Source organism: Moschus berezovskii, chromosome 7, assembly GCF_049115385.1.
Source record: "Moschus berezovskii isolate FMDL1 chromosome 7, NW_MosBer_1.0, whole genome shotgun sequence".
NCBI classification, from domain to species: Eukaryota; Metazoa; Chordata; class Mammalia; order Artiodactyla; family Moschidae; genus Moschus; species Moschus berezovskii.
This window is the reverse complement of record NC_142466.1, coordinates 118167655-118195378: the sequence shown is the minus strand read 5'-3', so window position 1 is coordinate 118195378 and position 27724 is coordinate 118167655. Positions and strand designations below refer to the sequence as shown.

The following is a 27724-nucleotide window of genomic DNA, read 5'->3' as shown; positions in this document are numbered from 1 at the left end:
TAGCAAAAAAATTTACTTAAAATTAATTAGAATATCATAGTAGTACATTTCCTATAACCGTAGAAATGATGTGTGCTTCAATGTAATGAATCTGGAATTTCATTTCATTCAAAGGAGGGGTGAGGAAAATTAGACTCCAAATAGTGCTCTTGGGATCTTGAGGCTCAATGATGGTGTTATGTTGATATAATGTGAATGTCGTCAGTGTCCGATTTTTAAAAAGGCTTTTAAAATAAACATTAAAAAAAACTGTCATTTGTGTGTTTTGGCTCCGCGGGGTCTTCGTGGCTGAGCGGGCTTTCCCCAGCAGTGCCCAGTGGGCTGCTCCCTAGTGTTGGGGCAAGGGCTTCTCATGGCTGTGACTTTCCGTGCTGTGCAGAGCCCGCTCTGGGGCCCACAGGCTTCACGAACTGTAGTTTGTGGGCTCCAGAGCTTGGCCTCTGTAGCTGTACATCTTCCTCCAAAGCCAGTTGTTATTTTGTGTTCCCTTTTTCGGAGAACGGAGTTGTAGATTCAGTTCCTGAAACCGGAGACCTCAACGCTGTTCTTAGTCTTGCTGTCCCCGCCCCCCGCTGCCCCGCGCGCCACCCCTCCCCGCGCCACCCCTCCCCTCGCCCCACCCCTCCCCGCGCCCCACCCCTCCCCGCGCCACCCCTCCCCTGTCCCATCCCTCCCCGCGCGCCGTCCCTCCCCTCGCGCCATACCTCCCCGCGCCACCCCTCCCCTCGCCCCACCCCTCCCCGCGCCACCCCTCCCCCGCCCCAACCCTCCCCTCGCCCCACCCCTCCCCTCGCCCCACCCCTCCTCGCGCCACCCCTCCCCTCGCCCCGTCCCTCCCCGCGCCCCGTCCCTCCCCGCGCGCCGTCCCTCCCCGCGCGCCATACCTCCCCGCGCCACCCCTCCCCTCGCCCCACCCCTCGCCTCGCCCCACCCCTCCCCTCGCCCCATCCCTCCCCGCGCCCCATCCCTCCCCGAGCGCCACCCCGAGCGCCATCCCTCCCCGAGCGCCATCCCTCCCCGCCCCATCCCTCGCCTCGCCCCATCCCTCCCCGCGCGCCACCCCTCCCCTCGCCCCATCCCTCCCCTCGCGCCACCCCTCCCCGCGCCCCATCCCTCCCCGCGCCCCGTCCCTCCCCTCGCGCCACCCCTCCCCTCGCGCCACCCCTCCCCTCGCCCCATCCCTCCCCTCGCGCCACCCCTCCCTGCGCCCCATCCCTCCCCTCGCCGCATCCCTCCCCGTGCCCCATCCCTCCCCTCGCGCCATCCCTCCCCTCACCGCGCCCCATCCCTCCCCTCGCCCCATCCCTCCCCGCGCCCCATCCCTCCCCTGGCACCATCCCTCCCCTCGCGCCTCAAGCCCGTTCAGCTACTCCTCCGATTCCTGCTGACAGCACAGGAGCTGCTCCTGGGAGTCCCGTGCCTTCTGCTGGCCTTCCGGCATGCTGCGCCTCCCTTTCCAACTTGATCACCGCCGTTCCCTGGTTCAGACACTTCCGGGCCTGCCTCCTTGCTCCCCGGGGGTGGAGTCTGCTCTGCTAACCTTGACCTGGCCTTGCTTTCTTCGTCAGCCCCACCTCTCACCACCCCTCCCTCTGAGTCCAGGATCTAGTCTAGCGCTCTGTTTCTCAGAGACCTTGCACCCGCGAGGGTGTGTCCAAACTCCTCTCTCCAGTATGCTGCGGAAGCTGCTCCCCCAGCCTCATTCCACATTTCTTCCCACCCTTGACGGAATGGCTTCTTCCTGTAGTTGGGCTCTCAGCCTGGATGCCGCTTCCTCCAGGAAGCCTGCTTTGTGTCGCTGTGAGGAGGGGGTGCACCCGTCTGTGCCCCGTGCTGGCCCCCATGGAGCCCTCACCACAGAGCTATGTGTGCTTGTGCCCTTGTTTCCAGACCGCCCCTTCAGTGGCCTGGGTCCCCACGTGCCCAGCACTTTTGAGGCAAGGTGTGATGCTCACCTTTGCCTCTCTAACACTTAGCACAGTTCCTCCTGTGGTGGGGCCTCCACAAATAAGGCTTAAGTAAATGAATGGAACTGTGGCTGAGGGCTTCCAGAGTCTGCAGCCTGGCAGAATTTGGACTAGGTACTGTCCCTGGGTCGGTTGTACTTGAGGCCCTGCTTCTGAGTAAGGACTTCCCAGGATGGCCAGCAGGCTGCATGAATCAGTGGCCATCTGATGCTTTGTGATAGTTTCTCTGATTGCAGACTCAGCAAATCTGGAGTCATTCAGAGCATCAGTTCCAACCTGTAAGTCCATTTGTCAGCGGGCAGCTGAAGTCCTCAGATATGCAGATGACACCACCCTTATGGCAGAAAGCGAAGAACTAAAGAGCCTCTTGATGAAAGTGAAAGAGGAGAGTGAAAAAGTTGGCTTAAAGCTCAACATTCAGAAAACGAAGATCATGGCATCTGGTCCCATCACTTCATGGGAAATAGATGGGGAAACAGGGGAAACAGTGGCTGACTTTATTGGGGGGGGGCGCTCCAGAATCACTGCAGATAGTGACTGCAGCCATGAAATTAAAAGACGCCTGCTTCTTGGAAGAAAAGCTATGACCAACCTACACAGCATATTAAAAACAGAGACATTACTTTGCCAACAAAGGTCCCTCTAGTCAAAGCTATGGTTTTTCCAGTTGTCATGTACGGATGTGAGAGTTGGACTATAAAGAAAGCTGAGCGCCGAAGATTGATACTTTTGAGCTGTGGTGTTGGAGAAGACTCTTGAGAATCTTTGAACTGCAAGAAGATCCAACCAGTCAACCCTAAAGGAGATCAGTCCTGAATATTCTTTGGAAGGACTGATGCTGAAGCTGAAACTCCAATACTTTGGCCATCTGATGAGAAGAACTGACTCATTGCAAAAGACCCTGATGCTGAGAGAGATTGAAGGTGGAAGGAGAAGGGACAGAGGATGAGATGGCTGGATGGCATCACTAACTCAATGGACATGAGTTTGAGTAAGCTCCGGGAGTTGGTGATGGACAGGGAGGCCTGGCGTGCTGCAGTCCATGGGGTTTTGAAGAGTTGGACACGACTGAGCAACTGAACTGAACTGAGCTGAGCTGAGCTGAGCTGAAGTCCATCCTCCAAGGGAGCATGATCATGGGTCAGCTATGGGGCTTTTTGTTTGATGTTTGGCATGAAGAAGGCTGTGAGGGTGTTCACAGAGGGTTCTCGGAGCAGGATGGGGCCGGGGAGAGAAGGGACTAAAGGGCAACAAGACGAATAAGATCCGCTGCTGTCGACTGGGCTCTTAGCTCTGAACTTCAGGCGCTTTGCTGAGCACTGGACAATGCGTTCACTCACTTTGTGTTACTGGTATCTCGAGCAATGTCAATGCACCACCTTTTTTAAAAACTTTTTTTGGGCTTAATACATATTTTTTAATTTTTATTGAAGTATATTTGATTTACAATTGTGAAAATTGTGTTAGTTTCAAGTGTGATTGAAAAAGTGATTTGGTTATGCATATTTTTTAAGATTATATTTCATTACAGATTATTACAAGGAATGAATATTGTTTCTTGTATTATATGGTAAATCCTTGTTGCTTGTCTATTTTATATGTAGTCGCTTGTACTGGTTAATCCCAGTTTCCTCATTTATCACCCCCCCACCTTCACCGTTGGTAACCGTGTTTGTTTGCCGTGTCTGTGAGTGTGTTTCTGTTCTGTGTATAGATTCATTTGTATTTTTTTCAGATTCGACTTATAAGTAGCATCATGAAATATTCATCTTTTTCTGTTTGACTTACTCCTCACGCACTGCTCTGATCTGCATTGCACGTGCAGATAGACAAGCAGGCTTAGGGAAGTGAGACAAGCTGAGCAAGCTCACACGGTGATAAAGAGATGGAAAAAGTCCTGGAGTCATGGATGACTCAACAAAGGCTCCTAAGTGCTATATCGACATACGTTCAAGTGCCCATTTTGCTAAAACCTATAATAAAATATTTTTGATGGCTTATTATGGCCAGGACACTTAATAGCTGTGTGTTCTTGGGAAGATTATATAACCTCTCTGATAGTTTGTTGCCTGGTTGTTTTGAGGATCAGACATGAATGCCTGTAAAGGTCCGAGTGCACTGCCTGGTACACAGTAGGCATCAAGAAACCATCCATGCCGCTTTGGCAGCCTCAAGTGTCTTCCATCACAGACACAGATCTGGTTTAACGACCCTGGTTAGTCGCTCAGTCGTGTCCGACTCTTTGCAACCCTTTGGACTGTAGCCCTCCAGGCTCTTCTGTCCATGGGCTTCTCCAGGCAGAATACTGGAGTGGATTGCCATTTCCTTCTCCAGGGGATCTTCCTCCCAACCCGGGGATCGAACCCGGGTCTCCGGCATGGCAGGCAGATTCTTTACTGTCTGAGCCACCACCTTCAATAAAGAGCTCGAAAGCCCACTGGGTCCCGCCTCTTGGGGCAGATGATTGACAGGAGTCTTGGAAGTGTCACCACCATCAGACAACAGAAAAGCATGTTTCCTGAGACTTGTTAGGAGATTATTGTATGGAATACAGGGGGAAAGGTCCAGAATCATGTTAATTGCTGGAACCATTGAATCAGTCAGGTGATATTGGGGTTAATGAATCATTAGCACATAGATAAGCAATTAATTCATTGTTTCCATAAGTTTATGCAGTCAAGCAGAGAGCTGCTTCTTAGGGTAGCTTACCTTAATAGACTTTTTCAGAGGATAATCTCTGTTGTTTTCTTTCCAAACTGGGTCTGCAAATTCATGGTAGTTGTTGACATTCATGGCACTGGTTTGGTGGCTCTTAGTATGCGAGTATGTTCAGTTTTTAAAATTTTGTTTAGTTTTGGCTGAGCTCTTTGTCGCTCGCCGGCTTTTCTCTAGTTGTGGCGTGAGGGCTTCTCGTCGTGGTGTCCTGTCTGGTGGAGCACGGGCTCTAGGGTGTGCCGGGTTCAGCCCCTGCAGCTCCCAGACCCCGCCTAGCACGGAGCCCAGCCTCCCTGGTCCCCGCTGGGGTCTGATCTGTTAGCGGGGCGGCCCCACCTGTGCTTAGGTTTGGGGCTGACGCTGTGTGTCACATGGGCATCCAACAAGCACTTGTGAGCTTGACCTGGGTTCTGCGCTTCCTTCGTCTCCTTGCAGATCAGACCGGTGGTGCACTGTGGCATGACCGTGCCTTCCAGGTGGCAGGTGTTCCATCGCACGTCCCGACAAATACAGTGAGTACAGTGGGGGCAGGGGAGAGCACGCGCTGGCCCGAGCCCCTCAACACAGTAGCCTCCCTACTCTGCCTTCCTCCTCGTCCTCCCCCTGCTCATCCTGATGTCTCTTCCGTCTTCCCGGAAGCTTCTGTTTGATTCCGCCTTGCAGGTGCCACGTGGTCTCTCGAGAACCTCGATTTTGGAGAAGCAACGCCATTGCCCCACCGCAGTTCCCGGGTCACGTGGGGGCAGGAACACGCAATTTAGTCTCCATTTTTTCATTTATTTTGCAGTCTAGTCATTGCAGCTGCTGGATGGTGATCGGAAATGCAGAAGCTCTGTTCCCAGGGAGACTTAAAAAACGAACATAAAATAGTTATGGTGGCTTTCAGACTTTCCGATGTTCGAGCGAGGAAGGTAGTTTTGAGCCTCCCTGCTGAAGCGGGAGCTGGGGTAGTGGGAGCAGAGGCTGTTGAGGGTGAGTTCTGTAGCAGCCAGATGCAGGAGAGAGAAGCTGATGCACTCCCCTCTCCTGGTCCTGCTCCCGATGGAAGGAATTCCAGGGATTTTGCAGGTCCTGGCTCCCCGTCAGAGGGGCCCAGCTCGGGTTGGTCCCGGCCTTGAGTAGCCGAGGCTCCACTTTCCAGTCGGTTGTCCTTCCCACCCCTGTTGACCAGCCAAGAGCTGGGGCCCTGGAAGCAGGGAAGCCCCTGCAGAACCAGCGGAGCCCCTGACAGAGACACCCAAGGTCATCACGAGCAAACACAGCCTGCTGGTTAGCGAAGCTGCTCCTTCACTTACCCTCAAAAAGCCAACCATCATTTCTCTAAGATACTTCTCCTTAGCCTTCTGCAAGGGAGCCACTCACACAGCCAAGATCTTTCCTCTGTGTCTTTTATTCATCTGAGAACTGCTTTGAAATAACAAGACAGTATTTCTAAATTTCGTGAAAGACATCTCTTTCTAAAGAACAGACAGAAACCTGAGGGAACATTACTGGCTACGGGCCCTTCCTGGCAAAGCCACATTTCCCCAGATATATGTGTATTTCTTGTCCTGACCCAAGTTTTCAGTGGTTCTCACTTCCTTTTCAGACTGTTTTTTCCTGTTATAAGTCTGTTATTCTTACTGCCTGTGCTTTGTTCCATACACGGTGTGCTAGAAACTCCACTAGATGGACCCAGAAACCATCCACATGCAGGGCCTTTTCTTCCATGTTCGCATGGAGACCTTGTTAACTGAAAAACAAACAGAAAATAGTTAAGATGGTTTTCAGAGTTCTCAGTGTTCGAGGGAGAAAGGTGTTTTGACCTTTCCTCACCACCACCACCATTACCATTATCTTTATCACCACCACCAGCATCGCCTTCATTATCACCATGATAATAAAATTCATTCCTGGATCCAGGTGCTATTTCCTACTTTGAAAAAACACTTCTTATTTAAAAGCATTTAATGTTTGTCCTACTTAATTTAACAGTAGCTGTCTGTGTTTGGAAAGACTTTTGGTGTACACCCTTTAGGAACACCACTCGGTGGTGCAGATCTTCAGTGTAGTAGTTACATCACAGATGAGTTGTGATGCAGCTTGCACAGAACATCCTTTCAAGGTTTGTTTGGGGGAAACATTTAAACATGGACTCTGGAATTTGCAGGCCTCTTGCCACAGAGCCTTAATGAGAAAATGGATTCTTTTCATTGAGTGCCAGCATGTTAAATTAAAGTTATGTTTGGATGTGGCTCAGCGGGAAAGACCCCTCCTGCCAATGCAGGAGATGTGGGTTTGCTGCCTGGGTTGGGAAGATGCCCTGGAGAAGGAAATGCAACCCACTCCACAATTCTTGCCTGGGAAATCCCATGGACAGAGGAGCCTGGCAGGTTGCAGTCTATGGGGTTGAGGAAGAGTCAGACATGACTTAGTGACTAAACACTGTTACTCCATTGTGTGTATGTACCACGTCTTCCCTATCCGTTCCTCTGCTGATGGACGTCCAGCTCGCCTCCACGTCCTGGCTGTTGTAAATCGTGCTGCAGTGAACACTGGGGCACACACATTTTTTTGCATTATGGTTTTCTCTGGGGATGTGCCCAGTAGTGGGATTGCTGGCTCACGTGGAAATCCTATTTTTAGTTTTTTAAGAACCCTCCATACTGGTCTCTCCTAGTGGCTGTATCAGTTTTCATTCCCACAGTGTAGGAGAATTCTGTTTTGACAGAGGCATGCTGCTGCTGCTGCTGCTGCTGCGTCGCTTCAGTCGTGTCTGACTCTGTGTGACCCCATAGACGGCAGCCCACCAGGCTCCGCCGTCCCTGGGATTCTCCAGGCAAGAACACTGGAGTGGGTTGCCCTTTCCTTCTCCAGTGTGTGAAAGTGAAAAGTGAAAGTGAAGTCGCTCAGTCGTGTCCGACCCTTAGTGACCGCATGGACTGCAGCCCACCAGGCTCCTCCGTCCATGCGATTTTCTAGGCAAGAGTACTGGACTGGCTTGCCATTGCCTTCTCCATGACAGAGGCATAGTTTTTAAAGAATAGAGTGTTGCCCTGCTCGTTGGCACGTCTCTCTCCTATGAAGCCGAGTCCCTGCCGTGTGTGCTCCCTTCTCTGAGCTCAGGGCTGTGCGTGGTTTCCATGGTTCTGTAAGTGTTTATTTTTCGTGAATGCCCAGTGTTTTCCCCCAAAGCATGAGGCACTAACAAAGTCTTTTCCTTTTATCCTTACAGTGTTTTCACAAATGGAAGATTATTTATTCCACCTGTAAAGATTATTATACCCAAATTCAGCCTGACGGAGTGGAACAGCGTGCTGACCACGGTCGGAGAGAAGGTCTTCCCTCTGGGAGGCGTTAGAAAGTAAGACTGCGGCCTGCCCCGGGGACCCGGGAAGTGGGGAGTTTCGGTGAGAACTTCTAGCCAGCACCAGTGAGGTCTAACATGAGGCTCGTGAACTCTGGTTTTAATTCTTCGGGCAGGCAGTATTTCTGTAGTCTTCTCTGTCCGTGGGATTCTCCAGGCAGGAGTACTGGAGTGGGTTGCCATTTCCTTCTCCAGGGATCTTCCCAACCCAGGGATCAAACCCAGGTCTCCCGCATTGGAGGCAGATGCTTTAACCTCTGAGCCACCAGGGAAGCCTCTTCGGGCCATACTTATTTTTAACCAATTTTATTCATTCACTTAACGAAGTTTAGTGAATGTTCCCCTCCACGAGGTGTGGTGAACACGGCAGGTGTGTCCTGTGACCCCACTGTGTCCCCGGGGCCCCCCTGTACTGCTGCAGGTGGCCAGCAATTAGAGCTGGGCAGGAGAAGTCGGGGGTCTGACCGGCCCATCAGTGAGGATGGAGTCCTTGGACGGAGGAGGCCGCAGTGGCCACACCTGGGTCCCGCCGGGGAGGCACGGAGCTTCCCGTCTCCTCCTCTGGGAAACTGGAAATTAGAACAGTACCTGCTTCCAGGAGTGGTGACGTGGTGAAGTGCCTGAGGAGCCCTTGGTGTGTTGTGAGTGTGGGATGGGCTGGCGATCCCGATCGGAACAAGCGAGGAGTCTGGGGGAAACTGCAGACAGTCCACTGTGTGCAGCTGGCGTCCTTGTGGGGAGGCAGCCAGGCCTGAGGCCGGAGCAGCCTCCAGGGTCCACACTGTGCAGGCCCTGCAGGCCGGCGCCTTGCTGTCTCGAGGCTGCTCTGTGTGTGTGTGTGTGTGTGTGTGTGTGTGTGGTCAGTGATGCACTGGGGAGGAGAGGGCTGGGGTGGCCACGGGAGCAAGGTCCCAAGTGGCTGGAAGGCGCTGGGCCTGGAGGTGGGGGAAGTGGCCTCTCGTGAGTGGATCGGGGACAGCGAGCCAAGACTGAGGGGAGGGGACGCATGGCCATGCGGATTTGGGGGCCGTGTGAGCCTGGGCCTGCCGCGGTTTCCTCTGATGCTTGGCAGCCCGGGGGGAGGGCAGGGGCAGACGGGTGGACCGGTATGTGGCCGAGCTGGGAAGGATCAGCCCGGGAGGGGCTCAGTGTGGAGCTGAGTCCAGGGACGCCGAGGTCGTCGCCGGCAGCCTGGTGGTCCCCGCAGGGAAGAAGGGGGCTGCGGGGCTGTGGCTGGAGGGGAAGGTGTGGCTGAGACGGCAGAGTCTGCTCGGGCAGAAAGCCGAGAACAAGGGGGGTGGCCGTCCCCCGGCCCCCCATCTCGCTGTCCCTGCTGGAGAGCTGGCGCTGAGTGGTGCCGCCGGGTCCTGAGGCCCGAGGCCCGGCCGTCCCCGCTCTCATCACAGCGTCCGCAGGGCACATGGGCCGCGCCGGCGCCCTGACCCTGTCTCTGCGTTGGGCTCCGCCGCCCCCTGCCTTTCCCTCTGTGCCCTTAATCTGCATCGTTTCTCTGGCTGTTTCTTCCTTTCCACTCCCGCTTTAGCTTCTTTTGGGATTCTTACCGTCTGGATGATGGCACTTCTCATTTTTACCCCCTAACTTTCCCTCTCCGTGTTCTGTTATCGTTCCCTGCTTCGTCCTGGGATGGCTCCTCTGTTTTATCTTCCAAACAGTAATTGCTTCTTTCTTTCTCTTTTTTTTTTTGAAGGATAATTGCTTTACAGAATTTTGCTGTTTTCTGTCAAATCTCAGCATGAGTCAGCCATGGGTATACACACATCCCCTCCCTTCGGAGCCTCCCTCCCATCTCCCGCCCCAGCCCACCCTCTAGGTTGATACAGAGCCCCTGTTTGGGTTTCCTGAGCCATACAGCACATTCCCGTTGGCCGTCTATCTTACACGTGGTGACGTGAGTTTCCGTGTCACTCTCTCCACTCATCTCACCCTCTCCTCCCCTCTCACGTCCATAAGTCTATTCTCTTGTTTCTCCATTGCTGCCCTGTGCATGAATTCAGCTGGCGTCCTTGAATTCCACAGGGTTCCATTGTGTGTATCTACCACAATGTCTTTATCCATTCATCTGATGGACATCTAGGTTGCGTCCGTGTTCTAGCTATTGTATATAATGCTGCAGTGAACAATGGGATACATGTGTCTCTTTCAAGTAATTGCTTATTTCTCAGTTCCCTTACTTTATAAAGTTTTCTTTGTTCAAGCCCCTGCTCCATCTGTCCGAGCACTTCTTCTGGTGGCGTCTCCCCAGCCGTCTGCCCCCAGCACCTTGGGGTCCAGGCCCCGGAGCCCAGGCTCTGGGGGGAGGCTGTCCTCCAGGCTACGGGAGGTCAGTCTGCCACTGCCCTGGGCCGCTCACTGCTGAGGGCACCTGCCCCTCCCTGACTTGCTCCTCGTAAGCTGTGCGCCCTCTGGGGGGATGGACACCGACTGTCCAAGGTGACAGCAGGAGGGGAAGGGAATTCCAAGCCCTGCCTCCCACCTGGAAGCCCGTGCTCCGCTCCCGAGGTGTCTCACTGCCCTCTTCTGTCTGGGGTCTCCTTCTTGGCTCTCCAGGTGACCCAGGGGGGCAGGGCCACGAGCTGCCCTGGTTGGAAACAGGTGTTCAGGCCCCATCCTGGGATCACGGGATCAGCGCTTCTGTGGCGGGAGCCCAGCCGCTGTGTGTGTGCCAGCCCCCGAGCTGGTCCCATGCTTGCTGGGGTTTGAGGGTGCGTGATGGAGGGAGGGTGGGTCCCGGGGGTCCTGCCATTCCACGCGTCCTGCTTCCTTCTCTTGTCTCCGCCCCCGTGATCGCTGCAGTTGTTGGTAAGCATGGCCTCCACCCCAGCTCTGCGTCTCCTCCCCCAGGGCGAGGTGCTTCTCCTCCATCACGGCCAGCTGAGTGCTGTCAAACAGTGCTCACCCCACTCTTCCAGCCTCCGCTCACTCTAAGTCAGCGATGAACTCCTCCCCTTAGCATTTCAGGCTCGTGATTCAGTGTTCAGGCCCTCTGTGTGTCATGGCGGCAGTCAGCCCCCTGGGTCCTGGCTGTTTGCAGAGGCCCCTTCTGCTGCCCCAAAGGTTTCCTTCCGCCTTCCCATGAGGAACTCCTCTGCACCCTTCAAACGCCTCTGCACATTCTCCGCCTCGGTGAAGCCCACAGTCGCTTCTAGTCTCTCTCTCCTCAGAACGCTGGCACTTTGCCTTTCTCTGGTCCTACTTGTGTTTCCAGGTTTTGTGCGCTTCTTGGCTCTGGGGCAGCAGTGACTTTCTATTCATATTTTTATCCAAGGCCATGCCTAGCTCGTTGTCTTGTGCCTAACAGACGCTCAGCACTCGGTGAACTGAATGGTTTCTTAAACGAGTGAATGAGTGCATTAATGCTTGCCGGAAAGAGTGCAGAATAAAAAGCAGACTTATTTTAGTCTTTCGGTGCTTATAAGAAGGCGTATTGTTTTCTAATAAATGCCAGGTTTTTTTCAAGTTTTGTAACACAATATAAGCCAATTCATTTTAGCTGTTATTAGTTAAAATTAATTGAACAACAACCTACAGCTTAAAGTGTTCTTCTCAAGGGCCTTTGAGCACTTGTACATAATTAAAAATATACTTTAATTAAAGAATCTAAAAATGGAAAGCAAGCCTAATCCTGGCAGAGCCGCCCCCTCAGGGCTCAGTGTGTTTGGGTCACGTTTGCTCAGAGAGCATCGGTCCTGTTACTCCCCGTGTAGTCCACATGGCAGTTGTGTTCTCTACTGGACGTCCCTTCTCCCCAACCCCAGCCCTGACGTCGCGGCTCTTAAATCTCCAGCCCATTGCTCTTTCTTTATTCTCAGATTGTTTACAATGAATGGACATCTTTTGGACAACTCCAAGGATTTGCAAGACAGCCATTTCTATGTGGCAGCAGGACTGGAGGCTTTCAAGAATTTCCCTTACTGGAAGTCCCCGAAGGTCCCGAGTGAAGTCCGACAGTGAGCACTTTCTGTTCCTTTTCCCACCTGGTGAAACCTGCCCTTTCCCAGGGACCTCTCCCTCACGTGGCCAGTTCGGTTCAGGGAGTTCAGTCGCTCAGTCGTGCCCGACTCTCTGCGACCCCATGGACTGCAGCGCGCCAGGCCTCCCTCCATCACCAACTCCTGGAGCTTGCTCAAACTCACGTCCGTCGACTCGGTGATGCCATCCAACCATCCCATCCTCTGTTTGGTATCTGCTGTTTTTCTGAAATTTGATCTTCTCATTTTATATGTGATGCAGCTTTGGATTTTCAAAATCTTAGGCGTGGAGGAACCTCTCCTGTTGGGGAAGGTCACAGTGAGGCGAGGTCCCGTGTCAAGTGCGTTGTTTTTCTCTAGGTGCCTGGGGTCACAGAGGTCAAGAGTCTAAATGTGCAAGATGGAGGTGGTCCCAGGCCACTGTCGTGGTAACCCGCCCTCCACCTGACATAGTTAATTCAACTTGCTTTTCCTCTGTAAAGCAGTGTGTGCTGGGGGGCAGTCTCTCCTGGTGAACAAAGCTGTGATTTTACAGTAGATCCTGGGCCTGGACAACAGGGAGCTCCCGGAGTGTGGGTCTTTGGTCGTGGAGGAGGGGCTGGGAGGAGGATGAGACGGCGGGGGCTGCGGTCCCGTCCCCTGAGAGCGTGTGGCGGCTGTGGGGCTGGATTTTGGCCCCAGTTCTGCTGCTTAATTTGGGGGCATTTGAGTAAACGCTCGTGACCGGAGCCCGGGTTCTCTACCAGCCCAAGGAGAGCAGGAATGCTTGTTCTGCACGCAAGGGCTGTGTGAAGAAACTGCGTTTGCAAACGTGATTAAACAACCATCAAAAACTTTCAAATATTAGGGTTCCCATCCCCTCTGCCCTGAGAGCACATAGAGGCTTTAGGGCAGAAGGTGCCTATAAATGTGCTGCCCTTGGGTCAACCTCGGGTCAACCACTACTCACCCCGGGAGGGGGTGCTTTCTCTCACGGAAGCTGATGTTGCTGGGAGGCTGTGTCCTCTAGGACAGGTAGCTCCTTCGTTGTGGGGGTCAGTGTCTCCTGAGGCCGAGGCAGCGGTCGACACTTTTATTCAGATGTTTTTGGTGAGCTTTCCACGTTTCAAGCTTGATTGTCTTTTGTTTTCCAGAAAGTACACAGACATTGAGAAACTTTCACGAAGAAAGAAAAGAGTGAGTACTCCGTAACGAGGGATGAAGGGCAGCTGCATCCCCCAGGGGCTGCAGGGCACTGGTCTATTCTTTCCCGAGTCAGCCTGCCAGCCCTTGGCTTTGCTCTCCTGGTGAGGTGCTTTCCTCCTCCAAAAGACCCTGGTGTTCTTTGGCATCAAAAAGGACACAGGAGGACAGGCTGGCTCCGCTCCTGTTGAACAAGCTTCTGAGCACAGGCCCCCTCCTGTGGACGAGGCGAGCAGGAGATCAGGGGTGAACCTGGGGCCCAGAGTCCAGGCCTGGGAGGCACGTCAGGTATTAATGACAGAACACGGGGAGTGCAGAGAGAAAACGACTCACAGGTCTCATGGGACCGGTGGGAGGAGCAAAAGTGAGCCTGGCTTGGCCTGGAGGGAGCTGGGAGCGGAGTTTAGGCAGACATGACAGCTGGAGGAAGTGTCTGTGTGTGTGCGTGTGCGTTTGCGTGTGTGTGCACATCTGGATGTGTTCATCTAAACACACAATTTGTTATTGCAACACAAAGCATGGGGCAAGGGAGACAGGTGGCGATCAGATCTTGGCGACCTGGACAGGCCTGGCTGTTCATACGATGAGCACGCATTCCAGACCAGCTTATGAAATCCGTGCTACGGTGGCTCTGCTGTGTGAATATTCATTCATCAAAGCTGTTGAATGCCTACTATTTCCTTCCTTCCCAGCTGGCCTGCTTGAGTGCTGACCCTCTGGAAGTGGCTGGCCTTGGGAGCTCTTGAGTTATCGGTCTACTCTTTCCTGATAGCAGGCCGCCAGTCCTTGGGTTTGCTCTCCTCTGTTGCAGCTCCGATGTCATAGCCACCGTCTGTCACCTCACTGCAAGGAGCTCTGGCTTCCGTACCCCCGGGACCACCTTGCGTTCACCTGGGGCAAGCCTAGCCTTGGGACCCAGCCCTCACTCTGTCTGTACTTGCTCCAGAGGAGCTCAGAGTGATGACACCACTGAACTGGCCCTCTTCACACTGACTTCATGGCCACAGTCCTTGCCCAACCAGCCTGCATTGAAAAAGCCTCACTGCTGAAAAAAAATATACTTTCTGAGTGTGTTTTGCTGAATGTCGATAGGGAGCTTTGCACGTCTCTTCCTAGGTGAGATGTGCCCGAATACCTCGTTCTCCTGCTGTCTGGCTTTTGGTGTGAAGGTTTCTCTGATTTGATTCTGTTGTTATTTTGGTAGCTTCTTGAGCTGAAGGGTCATCTTACTTTTGTCTCTCTCTCTCTAAGGATTGCATTGAGTGTTAAATGACTGCTGGATGAGTGGGTGAGCATCTCCAAGAACACAGAAATGATAGCCATGATTCTGGCCTTGGGGTGCGCTCCGTCTGGTGGGGACAGGCACATGGACTCGTGTCGCGACGCACATTTGGTATAAATGAGTCATGTGAATAGCATGATGCCTGGTGGGAAGCGGGGCAGCCGGCACGCGCACATAGTAATGAACCGGGATCAAGCACTGGAACCCAACTGTGAGTGCGTGTGGGCACCTGATACCCGCACTTCAATAACCAGGTCTAGACTGTGAAGTTCAGTGTGAGATGAGCGCACTGGAGCTGATATTTGCAGGCTGACGAGGTCAGTCCACACAGCGTCACAGGACAGTCATGCAGGGCTTGTGGTCATCTCCCGGCAGCCTGGGGATGAAACGCTCGGGTTCAAATGTTGGCGAATTTTCTATGTTAGCAATGCTCAAAGCCGAGACTGGTTTGTTGATGGAAGGTCTTGACCCGCTTTGGAACCAGGACATTGACTGGGGATCCAGAGAAGTGCCTTTTTCCAGAAGGCGTGTTGTTTTCTCCCTGAGGATGGATTGCCTCTGAATCGGTTGTTGCGTTTGTCGATTAGACCCCGTCTCGTTCATCCCAGTGACCTTTGGAGGCTGTGTCTCATGTGTTGGATGATCCGTTACAGTGGCATTAAAACAGCTGGACGGGTTATGGCAGCTCTGCAGGAAAATATTACTTCTCAAAACACCACGGAGTAGTAAGCGCAGTGTTCCTCAGGCTTCTTTTCCAAAAATCCTTTTAATAGGAGGGCTTCCCTCATAGCTCAGTAGGTTAAGAATCTGCCTGCAACGTAGGAGACCCGGGTTTGATTTCTCGGTCAGGAAGATCCCCTGGAGAAGGAAATGGCAACCCACTCCAGTATTCTAGCCTGGAGAATCCCATGGACAGAGGAGCCTGGCGGGCTACAGTCCGTGGGGCGCAAAGAGTTGGACACGACTGAGCAACGAATGCTTTCACTTTGGGGCTTCCCTGGTTGCTCATCTGGTAAAGAATATGCCTGCAATGCAGGAGACCCCAGTTCAATTCCTGGGTCAGGAAGATTCCCTGGAGAAGGGATAGGCTACCCACTCCAGTATTCATGGCCTTCCCTGGTGGCTCAGATGGGAAAGAATCTGCTTGTAATGTGGGAGATCTGGGTTCGAACCCTTGGTTGGGAAGATCCCCTGGAGGAGGGAATGGCTCCCCACGCCAGTGTTCTGGCCTGTACAGTCCATGGAATTCTCTGGACTGATTGATGGCAGCTCTACCAGATAATATTATTTCTCAAAACACCACAGAGTAATAAACTCAGTTTGCCTCAGGTTTATTTTCCAAAAATATTTTTAACAGGAAGAAAGATGAAGGAAATTGAAAGGAGAATGGTGTAAATATTTGTTGTTTTTCTGGGCTGGGTCTGCAGTCGAGTTAGGGTCCACGGATCATGTCATGGTATGGAGACCAGATTGGAGCGTGGATGGTGGATTAGCTAGAAGTCTGTGTCAAGGCCTGTTTCTTGAACGGGTGACCGTCCTGAGGTTCTGCAGGGGCTTCTGTTTCTGTTGTCAGGAAACCACCCAGTAGCGTAAATAGGGCGTGTGCCTGCCTTCAGCTGCCGCCCTACTTCCCTGGGAGCTCCTGGGGTGCTGGGAGCAGGCGTCTGCCCTCGATGGCCGTGCTCGTCTCCGAGCGGGCGTCTGCCCTCGATGGCCGTGCTCGGCTCTGAGCTGCTTGTTCACCATTGTCTCTGCTTTTGTGCCCTTGTAACAGCGGAGGATATTTCCTTGTCACTGTCCTTTGAGTGCTATTTCAGAGATAATAAGCTCAGTATATGGTGTCTTTATCTTAGAGGCCAAAGATGGAAAATGCTTGTGACAAGGAGCTGTGAGTCACGCCAGGAAGAACCAGGCAAGTTTTCTAAATCCCAGCCTCCAGCTGCCTCCAAGACACAAACATCATATACCATTTTCTGTTTGTAAAACCAGTTCTGCCAAGGTCTTGCTTCCTATACTTATGAGCACAATTTCAGCTTGCAGGAGAGCCTCCTAAAATAGGTAGAGAGATTTTGTGTGGTGCCTATATGTGGCTGAAGGACTATCTTCACACTGTAATTTCTGCAAGGAAGAAACCCCTAGTAGTTTGCGTAATACACAGATAGTGCTGTATATAAATGGGGCGGGTTGTAGTTTTTAGTTTGACATTTTCTTGAGTGACATAGAGAACTCACGAGAAGTGTCTATTTATATAGTTTTGCCTGTCTTCACTTCCAAATACTTCAGTAAAGAAGGAATAAGGGAGAACTAAAAAAATTGTTTGTATGTAAAGATGGGGTAGAATTGGAATGGTGCTCAGAATTAGTTCATCTCACACTGTGATCTGGTTATGCTTTGTTATTATAGTTTATAGTTGTTTTTTTTAGAAATCTGAGTTCCCCTCAGTTGTAACCCGACACACCTGCCAGGCATTGTTTTTTTTGATTGGAGGTGCTCCATCTTGCCCTGAGGGTCCAGTGGGGACCGTTTGGTGGTTGTTGCTGAAGCCCTTTTCTGGAGGCTGGCAGGAGTGTCTCTGGAGCCCCAGCAACCCCTGCAGACCTGCTCCCTGCCCCACACAGGCCCTCCTGGGAGGCCTCCTCTCCCAGGCACAAGGCCCCTTCATTTGGGAAGAGAACCGCTTCCCTTCCCGCCGAGGTGCTGCCCTGGTGTTCCTCGGAGGAGGGAGAGGAGTATTTTCACCACTTTCAGAAAAGAAATGTAGCGACAGCATGGTCCAGGTGGTGCGAGAAGGGGGCCGCTTGGAGGTACCTGGGTCCTCGCCCACAAATCACCCGAGGAGCGTGCACTTTCCCTGGCTCTTCTCAAAATCGCCGATTAGATGGACTGTATGCATTCATCCTAACGTGCCTTTTATTCTTCGTTTGTACCTTAGGAGGATCCCAAGGTGAAAGACACTCATAAACAGGACAACATTTCACCCAAAGCACAGGAGTCTGTGTTTTATGCCAAAGAAGGAAAAAAGAAGCCAGAGGCAGAAGCTTTAATCCAGAGTGGGGCAGGTAAGGCGGAATTCCGTGCGGCTGCTGGGAATTCAGAATGCTGCCAGGTTGAGAACGTGCTTTTCCAGACCAATTTCATCCTGCGGAGATGTGACTGACAGCGATATGATTTAAAATCCTGAGTGTAACTGTCCGATTTACTAATACATTGGTTATCGGGTAGGGCTGTGGTGAGGGGAGTTAAAAAACAAACTTCCACGGTTGAGGACAGTGGGCTTCTCCTGTCAGGAAGCCCAAGATGAACCCAGGACTTCGAACTCATTCTGTTGTCTCTCTGGACGTCAGGGTGGGCATGTGTTCCCCGAAGGGCCATTGACACAGAAAACAACCAACAAGCATGTCAACCTTTTGAGGGAAATGTGAGCATAAAAGCCATCTGAACTGTTTGCAGTGTGAGAGACTTTTAAAAGACTGAATTTCAGAAGTAATTTTAGAGGAGATGATTTAAAATATACTCCTCCAGTCCCACCGCTGTGTTTACTGCTGTTGCGGCAACTGCTCCCACGGGTGCTATTGCTACCACTGTTCACGTTATTAATGGTGGGGCTGGGACCCCGCCACGGCTGTTAGTGCTGCTCTTAGCGTTACTGCTGCTGTTCGCAGTGCTGTTGCTAGTGTTATTCGCGCTTCTGTTCCTGCCTTACTGGCTCTGACGGGGGTCCAGGCTCTGCAGAAGGTGCTTCTGTGGCCGTGTCCCCTGTAGGTGTGATGGATGCTTAGGAGGCCCTGGCCCCGTGGCTGGCTGTGGAGAGAGAGGATAGCGGCTGCATGCAGGGTCCCTGGCCTCCTCCGCAGCACTGATGAGCTCGAAAGCACTTTCTCTTAAATCTGTCCCCGCCTCGGCTCTCAGCGCCACACAAAACGACTCCAGATTTCTCTTTGCTCGCTGCTTCTTAGCTTCCTGCTTTTGTTTCAAGCTGTAGCGTTGGCTGTTTCCCTGACGTTTTCCTCTGGCTGGTTCCCCCACCCCCAGGCTCCCCATCCCAGGACAGAGCATCGTCCTGCGGTGCACCGGGCTCCGGTCTGGACGCACGGGGGTGCTCAGGCATGTTCCTTCCAGCCGCGGAGCTGGCGGGCCAGGCAGATGTGTGAGCACCGAGGTCGTGCTGTCCTGAGCCACCCTCTGGGGCTGTCCCTGAGCCTGTTGGACCTTTATGACCTGACACTCTGTACTATATTAGCGGCAATAGAAAATTTAACCACTGAGTAAAGTCTTTCTTGGGAAGACATACCCCGTGGGTGTGGCCCGTGTGGCCGGGCCCACTGCATGCCCTCCCTCTGGAGGACTCACACTCCGGCTGTCACCCTGCTGGACCTGGGACCTGGGCACACTCCGTGTCTGCCGGGGGCCCTCTGGGTTTGTTTGAGGAGTGCCATGGGTGTTATTATGAAGGCGTAGCTAGAGGAACCTCTGGGATGCAGTGGGTCCTGCCCCTCTCCTCTTCTCTTCCGCCCCTCATCCTCCAGCCCAGGGCATGGGGCGGCTCTTCTAGGCCGGGGGCTGGAGAGGGCAAGAACGGGCCCGTGGGGGCGGGGAGGTCCAGGACTCCCGACCAGGGACTGGAATGGGCTGCGACCGCAGTCTCCTGTTTTGGATCGTCAGCCCGTCAGCGGCCACATCTGTGTCTTGGATGTTGAAGGAACTGTCTGGCCCACTTCTTTCTCTTTGCTGTCACCTGTTGCTTTTGATCAGGATGATGACAAACTTTTCAAGAATCTTGGGATTTTGTAAGCTCTTAATACATCTAGTTGTAATGCTAGTTACATGATTTTATCTACCAATTAAGTTGAGTGGCTCAAATGTACAGCTTCAACCCTGCCTAGTTAAACCCAGTTCTTGAATATGTTTTGAAGGAGTACATCTGCGTGTTGTTAAAATCTGACATTGATGTCCAGCGGTTGCTTTGTGTTTATTTCTGGCTGAATGAGCCAGATACACACTTGTCGAAAGTTCACTGTATCTGTCCCTGGCCTGAAGCCCATGAGCGGTGGGACCCCGGGATGACCCGGACTCCCAGGGTTCGGGACCTTTGTGGACACAATGCAGATGTCAAGGGACACCAAGCCCAGCTCCTGGGCTAAAGCAGAATCGGGGCAGTGGGGAAATGGAGGTGGTGTGCAGGGCCTGCGGTCACTGGACCAGGCTGCCTGACAGAGACACAGGAGGCTCTGAGAACGCTGAGCTGTAACTCTGGTTTGGGTCAGAAAAGGTACAACGCACATCAGCTTGAAAACACTGTTATTTTCCTGCAGATGGTGACGTGTTTAAAGCCCAGACTCCTAACCAGGAGACCCAAGGAGCCCCGGAAGTCAAGGAGGCCCCAGACGTGAGCGTGGAGCTGCCTGTGGACAGGGTGGGTGGCCCCTCCCGCTGCCTGCCCGCGTCCCCGGCCCCTCCCCGGAGCTCTCCCTGGCCCCTCTGGAATGCTCTTTGCCCCTGCGGCCAACACCCTTCAGACCCTGCGCCTCACATTTCCTGCCCATCTTTCCCCCAAGACTCTCCTGCTACCAGGACCCTCTGACCGGTCGTCTAGGTTTGAGACTGCAGACTCCACCTTGTCATTTTGTTGGTTCCTGTCTTTTCCCCCGCGAAGCTGCAAGCTCCACACCAATGGGATGGTCTGCGGTGCTTACTTGTGTAGCCCCTGTTCCCAGCAGAGGGCCTGGCAGGCAGGAGGCCCCTAGGAATCACTGGTGGAAAGACGGGATGAATGGTGTCTTTAGACCATGTGGTCGGGAACCAGGGATCTGTCCCCTCCTAGCTTCCTGCTCCCAGGCCTCAGCCTCCTGTCCCTGCGGTGAGGTGACGTCACCCAGCCAGTCGGTCTGGGCACCGAGTGACGTCATGCGTGTGGAAGTGTCCCGTCCAGGGCTTGGTGCGCTGTGGACCCTCGCTCACCGTTCCCGTCCTCCTGGCTTCACGGAGGAGGGAGGTGAAGCCCCGCCTGGCCCCCGGAGGAGAGGAGGGGGCAGATGAGCTGGCCGAGAGGCTGACCTCGAGGCTGGGCTCCTGCCCAGGAGCAGAAGCCAGGGGCTGCATGTCCAGGGTCAGCTGGCAGGAGCTGTCGGGTCCTCGGGGCTCAGTGCTAGCATCATTCGGGTCGCTTGTCCCCTCACTTTAAGTCAGGCGTGGCTACATGACCTGCCGTCCCCGATGGCATGCAACGTGTCCAGGCAGAGGCCTCAAAGGCCAGTGTGCACTTGGCCATGCACCCTTCTGCCTCTGAGGCCGTGGGAGCACCAGGGGTTGGAGTCTCCTGGCTGGCTGACTTTGGGAAGCCCTCGTCTGCCCCAGGAGCCCCCGTGGGAGCCTTTGATTTTGACCCCAGAACACACAATTTTCCCAGGGTGGAGAGGAGCCCCAGGGCACCAACTGCAACAGCTCATTGCCTTTTGCCAACAAGCCGTGACCACCAGGAAGGTACCCACACAGTGTAGTGTGCCCACGGCCTTGGCGGGAGCAGGGCCAGGCAGTCTCTTGGCCCCGGAGGCGCGTGCTGTGTGGTCCCCACGGGTATGCTGGGAGCTGCAGAGGGCCTGCAGTGACCAGTCTCTCCTTTTTCCCCATGAGCATTTGCAGCGTCCCTTAACATTTTTCCCCAGCAGTTTTGTTACAGAGGTTGGCATTCGTTGGCACAACCAAAGGTAAAAATGCAGAGCAGATGCCATCCTGGGTGTGAAGAAACCTCTGTGGGGAAAAGGGTGGCTTTCGTCTCTGCCCGCACAAGCGTCAGGAGGTCACAGGGCTTCACCTGCTCTTTGCGGCTTGGAAGGACCATGATGCAGGTTGGCTGTGACTAAACCCAGCGTGTGGTGTCTTTTCTCCCCAGAAACCGGCTGAGATCATCAAAGACACTGAAGAGACAGACAGACACACGTCTGATTTTGAAGGCAACAGGGTGAGTTAATTCTCCGTTCGTTTTGTGCCGCCCAGCCCCTCTTCACCCTTGTGACTTGCTGGGCAGAGCTCCCATCGGATGGGACAAGGGTCAGAGAGCCAAGGCACCCCGGGGTAGAATTGCTGGACCGAAGTGTGTGTCTTCCGGGCAGGCTGCAGTCACCTCAGGTGGCTTCCGTATCAGAAATTGCAGGCGTGGTGTTCATGGTTCTACACTAATCCTAATTGCCCTTTGCTGTATTTCCGGTCACAGACTGAAAAGCTTTTCCCCCAACAACTCTCAAGATGCATCTTTAGAAGGAGGAAGGGGTGGGGCGCCATGGCAGCAGGTGTGGGAGGCTCCACTGTTCTGAGTACCCCGGGCGTCGGTTTTGTGGGCTGTCAGCGCGGTGTAGCAACGAGTCTTGGCTGAGGTCGCGTGTGGCACAGGCTCTGTAGATGGCAGCGTGAGCTAGCTCAGAACGCACTGTGTGGTTTGGGTTTTCTCTCTTTCCCGTCCAGATGCTTTAGATGTGTTTCTTCCTTTCGTAAGTGGTGAGATTATGTGACTGATCTGTATGAAATGTGTATACTGGGAAAACAAAACTGATGCCCTTCTATTTTAACTTTTTTAGTCGAGAGATATTTGACAACTAAAGACTGTCTATTTTTAAGGTGCACAATTTGATATATCAATCGTTATCGATTGTGAAAAGATCACCACAATCCAGCTGATTAACAGAGACGTGTGTGCGCGGTGAGATCATTCAAGACAAAATTCCCTTTAAATGTACAGTCCGTGGAGCTGAGAAACAGATTTTGGGAATTTGTTTTAACAATTCTATCCCTAGATTTTTTTTCAAGGTGGCTTCTTCTTAAATTCTTGGTCCCAGGTAGGAGGTGTGTAACACACGTGGGGTATCGAGTCCGAATGTGTTCTGATGACAGAATATGAGCCAATCCACAGTGTGATGGCCCTGCAGGCGACTGTCTCCTGCTCTGAAACTTGCCCCGCGGTGTCCAGGCTCCACACGTGGGAAGGGGGAGCAGTGACTCCAAGGTGGGCGGCTGCGGGGTGCTGGAGCTGGAATCCGCCCCTGGTTCTTGCATGTCTTGGAAAGGGGCGTTTGTGGGAAAGGACGTGGGTCCTCAGGAAGCTGGTTCAGGTTTTTCAATCTGAGCAAGTTTATGATCTGAAAAAGACAGCTAAAGGGAATAATCTTTCAAATGATCCTTTTTCCTTCCTTACAGTCTTAACTATTTCTGACCAGGAGGCAGTGTTCAGGGAAAGACATGCTGTGCCAAACACTTAGGGAAGCCTTTCAAATGCAGTTCGGGGGTATTTATGAGGATGCTCACGGTTGGTGATGAGTGTAAGGCTGTGTCTGGGGTGGGAGGGCGTTGGTCCCAGGGCACTGGGTGACCAGGGGCCAAGGGTCCCCTGCTTGCGTTGGGGCCCTGGAGGAAAGGGTGCTGTTAGGATCCAGTTGCGGAGTAACAGAATGTCATGGTTTAATGGGAACACAGCATCAGTGTTTCGTCTGCACTGAGTTTATGCCGTCACCCGGAGGTCTGCACGCTGTCGGAATTTGTCTCGGCCTTACTGACTTGTTCTGTAGGTGCATCTCCTCGGGCCTCTGGGGGCAGCTTGTGTGTTAGCAGCTGACGTCAGGCAGGAGACAGTTGCTTAGCACGTATCAAAGTGACCTCCTCAGTGCCAGCAACATCACGGGAGTAACGGCAAACACAAGCCCCTCGTTTGTACGTATCTGGGCTAAGGACCCGAGCTTTGGGGCAGGAAGGCGATAAGGAGCCTCCAAGCCTCCTTCTCTTGCCCAAACAGGATGACTTAAGTCGGGCAGGAGGGCTGGATGGGGCCGACGCATCTCCATGGAGCTCTGCCCGGGGGGTGGGCACGGTGCTGGGACTCGCATCCCAGCTCAACCATGTGTGACTCTTCCAGGTGGCGTCAGCCCCGCTTTATAGACTCAAACCCAGCGAGATGGAGAGAGGTGAGCGAGTCCACCATGCCGGCAGTCAGGAAGCAGGGTGCTGGGCTCTGAACCCAGTTTCCAACGCTCTACAGTCGGTCTCCTCCTCCTCCCCAGGGAGCGGGCTGGCTGCGTCCCGCTCCTTGGAGGGGACACTCCTCGCACCGGGCTTCCAGGACAGGTGCTGTGTGGGGCTGGGTGCTGCCTTACTTGTGTTCGAGGCCGCCGGATGTTTCAGTCCTGTTGGGTGCACACGACTCGTCTCGGCTCCAGCACGAGATAATAAAACACCCCACCGGTGTGAAAGGCCTCTGAGGTTGAAGGTTGTCAGCCCTGAAATCTAGCCCATGTTCTTATGGGATCACAAAGAGAGCAAGCGTTGTATAAGCATCGCAGAAGCTAGTAACGCTAATGAAAAGAAATAATACTCCACACTTCCTGGCCAAGAGGCTGCGTGATCTGTCTGCTCTCAGTGGACTGGGGTTTCTCTTGGCATTGCGTTTGTCTGTTCATTTGAAAAATAGATCTTGTGATGTTTATTTGATGTTGGGTATATAGGTTTCTTACACATGTGGTTTCTGGCTTGATCACCCTCCCCAAACTGACTGTGAAATCCTGAGGGGCTGATATGCATCCTTGATGGTGTCTAGCACAGTGTCTTATACACAGTAGGTGCTTCATAAATTCTGTGGGATTGCTTCACGTTGCCTATGACTCAGTTGCTTAAACCGAAGTGTGTGATCCTGGGATAAAATGGTAATGACCGTGCCAAGCTGTAGGATAGCATATTGTGATGAACAAAACACAAGAAAGGCTATGACCAACCTAGGCAGCATATTAAAAAGCAGAGACATTACTTTACCCACAAAGGTCCATCTAGTCAAGGCTATGGTTTTTCCAATGGTCGTGGATGGATGTGAGAGTTGGACTATAAAGAAAGTTGACCACCGAAGAATTGATGCTTTTGAACTGTGGTGTTGGAGAAGACTCTTGAGAGTCCCTTGGACTGCAAGGAGATCCAACCAGTCCATCCTAAAGGAGATCAGTCCTAAATATTCATTGGAAGGACTGATGCTGAAGTTGAAACTCCAGTACTTTGGCCACCTGATGTGAAGAGCTGACTCATTGGAAAAGACCCTGATGCTGGGAAAGATTGAGGGCAGGAGGAGAAGGGGATGACAGAGGATGAGATGGTTGGATGGCATCACCTACGTGATGGACATAAATTTGAGTAAACTCTGGGAGTTGGTGATGGACAGGGAGGACTGGCGTGCTGCAGTCCATGGGGTTGCAAAGAGTTGGACACGACTGAGCGACTGAACTGAACTGATGAACAATGTTTAGAAATACATATTATATTTCTGATATTGGGTCACAAGCGTTTCGGTTTCATTTAGTTGAAATATTTTAGGATAAAGCATGTTAATATGTAGCATGAGACTTGCTGTTTTGACTGTTTCTTTTAGTGTACTTAGTTCATTGTACCGTTGCGTTCAGGGATGTGAGATGCGTCTGCACTGTTGCACGGCTACGTCCTCAGGGCGCTTTGAATGTGTTGGTTACAGTCAGGACAGCTTTGCGCACATCTGACACTCTGATAATATTTTCCTTCTGAAAAAGTTGGGATCTTATCAATGTTAATTAGCTAATTTGGAAAACTCTTCTGTGAATTTATAAAGATGATGTGTGTACTTTCCCACTTTACCTATTTCAAACTGCGCTCCTGACATGTGTTTGTAATTAAGTTGGGCCCCTGAGAACTTTCAGGATCAGGCGGGTTACAATCTCTCCAGTCCTGCTTGTGGCTGATTTGTTCGGATCCGTCCATTGTAAGGAGAAGGCAATGGCAACCCCCTCCAGTACTCTTGCCTAGAAAAGCCCACGGACGGAGGAGCCTGGTAAGCTGCAGACCATGGGGTCGCTAAGAGTCGGACACACTGAAGTGACTTAGCATCCATTGTAAGGCACTTCACATGCAAGCAGCACTTCTTAATGAGTGCTGCCTGCTAAGTCTGTAAAACATTGTATAAAAGTTTAGCAAAGATTCAGTCCCTTTCCAAAGGAACGTGAAGATGAAGTTACAGACCATGTGTCTAGGGCTGTCTGGCCTGGCAGGAATTCTGCACCCTGGGAAGAGTTCAGAGTGGTCTGCAGGCAGGTTTGCTTGGGAGTTGTCCAGCCTCTGGGACTCTAAGCCTTTACATCTAACTCTGAGATATGGGTCATCAACCTTTTAATTGATTTTTTAAAAGTTTTTCCTGCCTTCAAAAAGGTTATCTGTTTAAAAATGTCCTGGGTAATTTTGTGTATCCATGGAGTGGGGAGTGAGAGAGGTTGGCGTTAATATTTTGGGTGCTCTCCATGGAGGTTATTCTGGCACTTTCTACTGCCTTTTGGCCACTTGATTCGAAGAGCCAATTCATTGGAAAAGACCCTAATGCTGGGAAAGACTGAAGGCAGGAGGAGAAGGGGACGACAGAGGATGAGATGGTTGGATGGTACCACCTACTCGATGGACATGAGTTTGAGCAAGCTCTGGGAGTTTGTGAAGGACAGGGAGGCCTGGCGTGCTGCGGTCCATGAGTCACAAAGAGCTGGACAAGTTGTAGCTGCACAACACAATGAACTGAACAACAGCCACATCACAGCCATTTCAAGCTTCTTCCGTCCTCCAAGGCTCCTTACTAAAACCAATGTCCTCATTAAGCTTTCTGGATCCTTCAGCCAGAGGTAGGAGCTCTTCCTCCGTGACCCCCAGTTTGTTTGTATTTCTTAACACCATCTGAATCACACGTTGGCTCTTCTTAGAGTTATGTGAGCCATTCTCCTGTGTCCTCTGACAGAGTAAGTTTTGTGATGAAAGACTTTATTTTACTATACTCTCAACAGCTCTCACGTCGCCCGGCACGCAGGAGTAACTGGTCTTGAATCTGATCAAGAACCTTGAGCACAGGAGATGCCTATCGTGTAGCTGGCCTAGAGGCAGGGCTGTGGCAGAGCTGGGACCACGAGGTGATTCCCAACAGAGAGAACGAAGATGAAGCCGGATATTCAGTGAGTCTCCAGAGACTATGTCTTAAGAAGTCACCGAAGCCTTGACCTTCTCTATGTGAAAATTAAATCCTCTTTGGAAAATACCGTAAAGTCAAAAGTCAGCCAAAATGTGGAAGAAAGTATTTGCAAGGCAAATGTTCTTAATTTACAAAGAGTTCATTAAGTCATTAGTATAATCCTATTAAAAAAAGGCAAATGAGACAGGAAATTCACAGAGAAGAATACAAATCAATGAAAGATGTAAGAAAATATATCCACGTTATTCCTATTTAAAGAAATACAAACAAGAAATGGTGAGTTTATTTTAAAAATCAGGTTGACAGTTTCCAGCTCTGGGATGATGCAGGGAGGTTGAAATGCTTCTTAACAGGGTCAAAGGTAAATGGTGCAGTCTTTTGGGAAGGGAATTTTGCTCTGCCTATAAAAATTAACTCTTCACATGTTTTTAAACCATCATTTCCATAAGGCTAGGAATATCCCACAGATATACTCATAAGTAATAAGACATAGAAACAAATGAGATATTCATCCTGTGGGGTTGGTTAAGTTATGCTTTATCCATACAATGGAAAACACTGCAGCTGTAAAAACAATAAGATAGACACATGTGTACTGAGGGTGGGGGCTCCGGAATATTATATTACGTGAGAAAATCAAGGTGCAACTGAGCATATAATATTCTGTATTTTGTGTAAAAATATGTAACAAGGTGCACACAAAAATGCAGAGTTTAGAGTGGGGAAGAGGTAGTGCCTGACCAAATGGAAGGGAAAGAGGATCCCAGCAGTGGTGGCCAGGATGGCCAAGGCTTAGACCCAACTGCTGCTACTGCTGCTAAGTCACTTCAGTCGTGTCCTACTCTGTGTGACCCCATAGACGGCCTCCTACCAGGCTCCCCCGTCCCTGGGATTCTCTAGGCAAGAACACTGGAGTGGGGTGCCTTAGACAACACCTGAGTGATATTTATAACAGGAAAGAATTTGACCAAACCAGGAAGGTGAGAGGACTTTGGGAAACTAAGGATGTATTTGACAATATCCTTCTTGCAGATAGTTGATTGCTGTATTTATTTTTTTTAACAATAGGAAAAAGAAGATGAAAAGCTTTATGAAGATAATGAAAGGAAGGTTTGTATCAACAGATTCTGTAGTTTTGTGTTTCCTGTTCTGAAGACAGACCTAACAAGATAATCAAAGGATTCTCAAACCTTGTCAGGTGCTTGTTAGAAATATAACATCTGAGTCTCCATCATCCACCATAGC

General features: G+C 51.9%; 1 protein-coding gene across 2 annotated transcripts in view; it reads left to right on the top strand.

Moving 5' to 3' along the window:
* DCDC2C (doublecortin domain containing 2C) overlaps positions 1-27724 on the top strand; it is a 62543-nt gene that overhangs the window by 11064 nt on the left and 23755 nt on the right. For both annotated transcript variants that reach the window (XM_088837761.1, XM_088837760.1), the window contains exons 3-10: positions 5118-5194; positions 7897-8025; positions 11859-11996; positions 13151-13193; positions 17414-17540; positions 19794-19894; positions 21371-21439; positions 27548-27589. In XM_088837761.1, coding sequence (XP_088693887.1) covers positions 5118-5194; positions 7897-8025; positions 11859-11996; positions 13151-13193; positions 17414-17540; positions 19794-19894; positions 21371-21439; positions 27548-27589 — 726 coding nt within the window. The remainder of the gene's footprint in view (positions 1-5117; positions 5195-7896; positions 8026-11858; positions 11997-13150; positions 13194-17413; positions 17541-19793; positions 19895-21370; positions 21440-27547; positions 27590-27724) is intronic.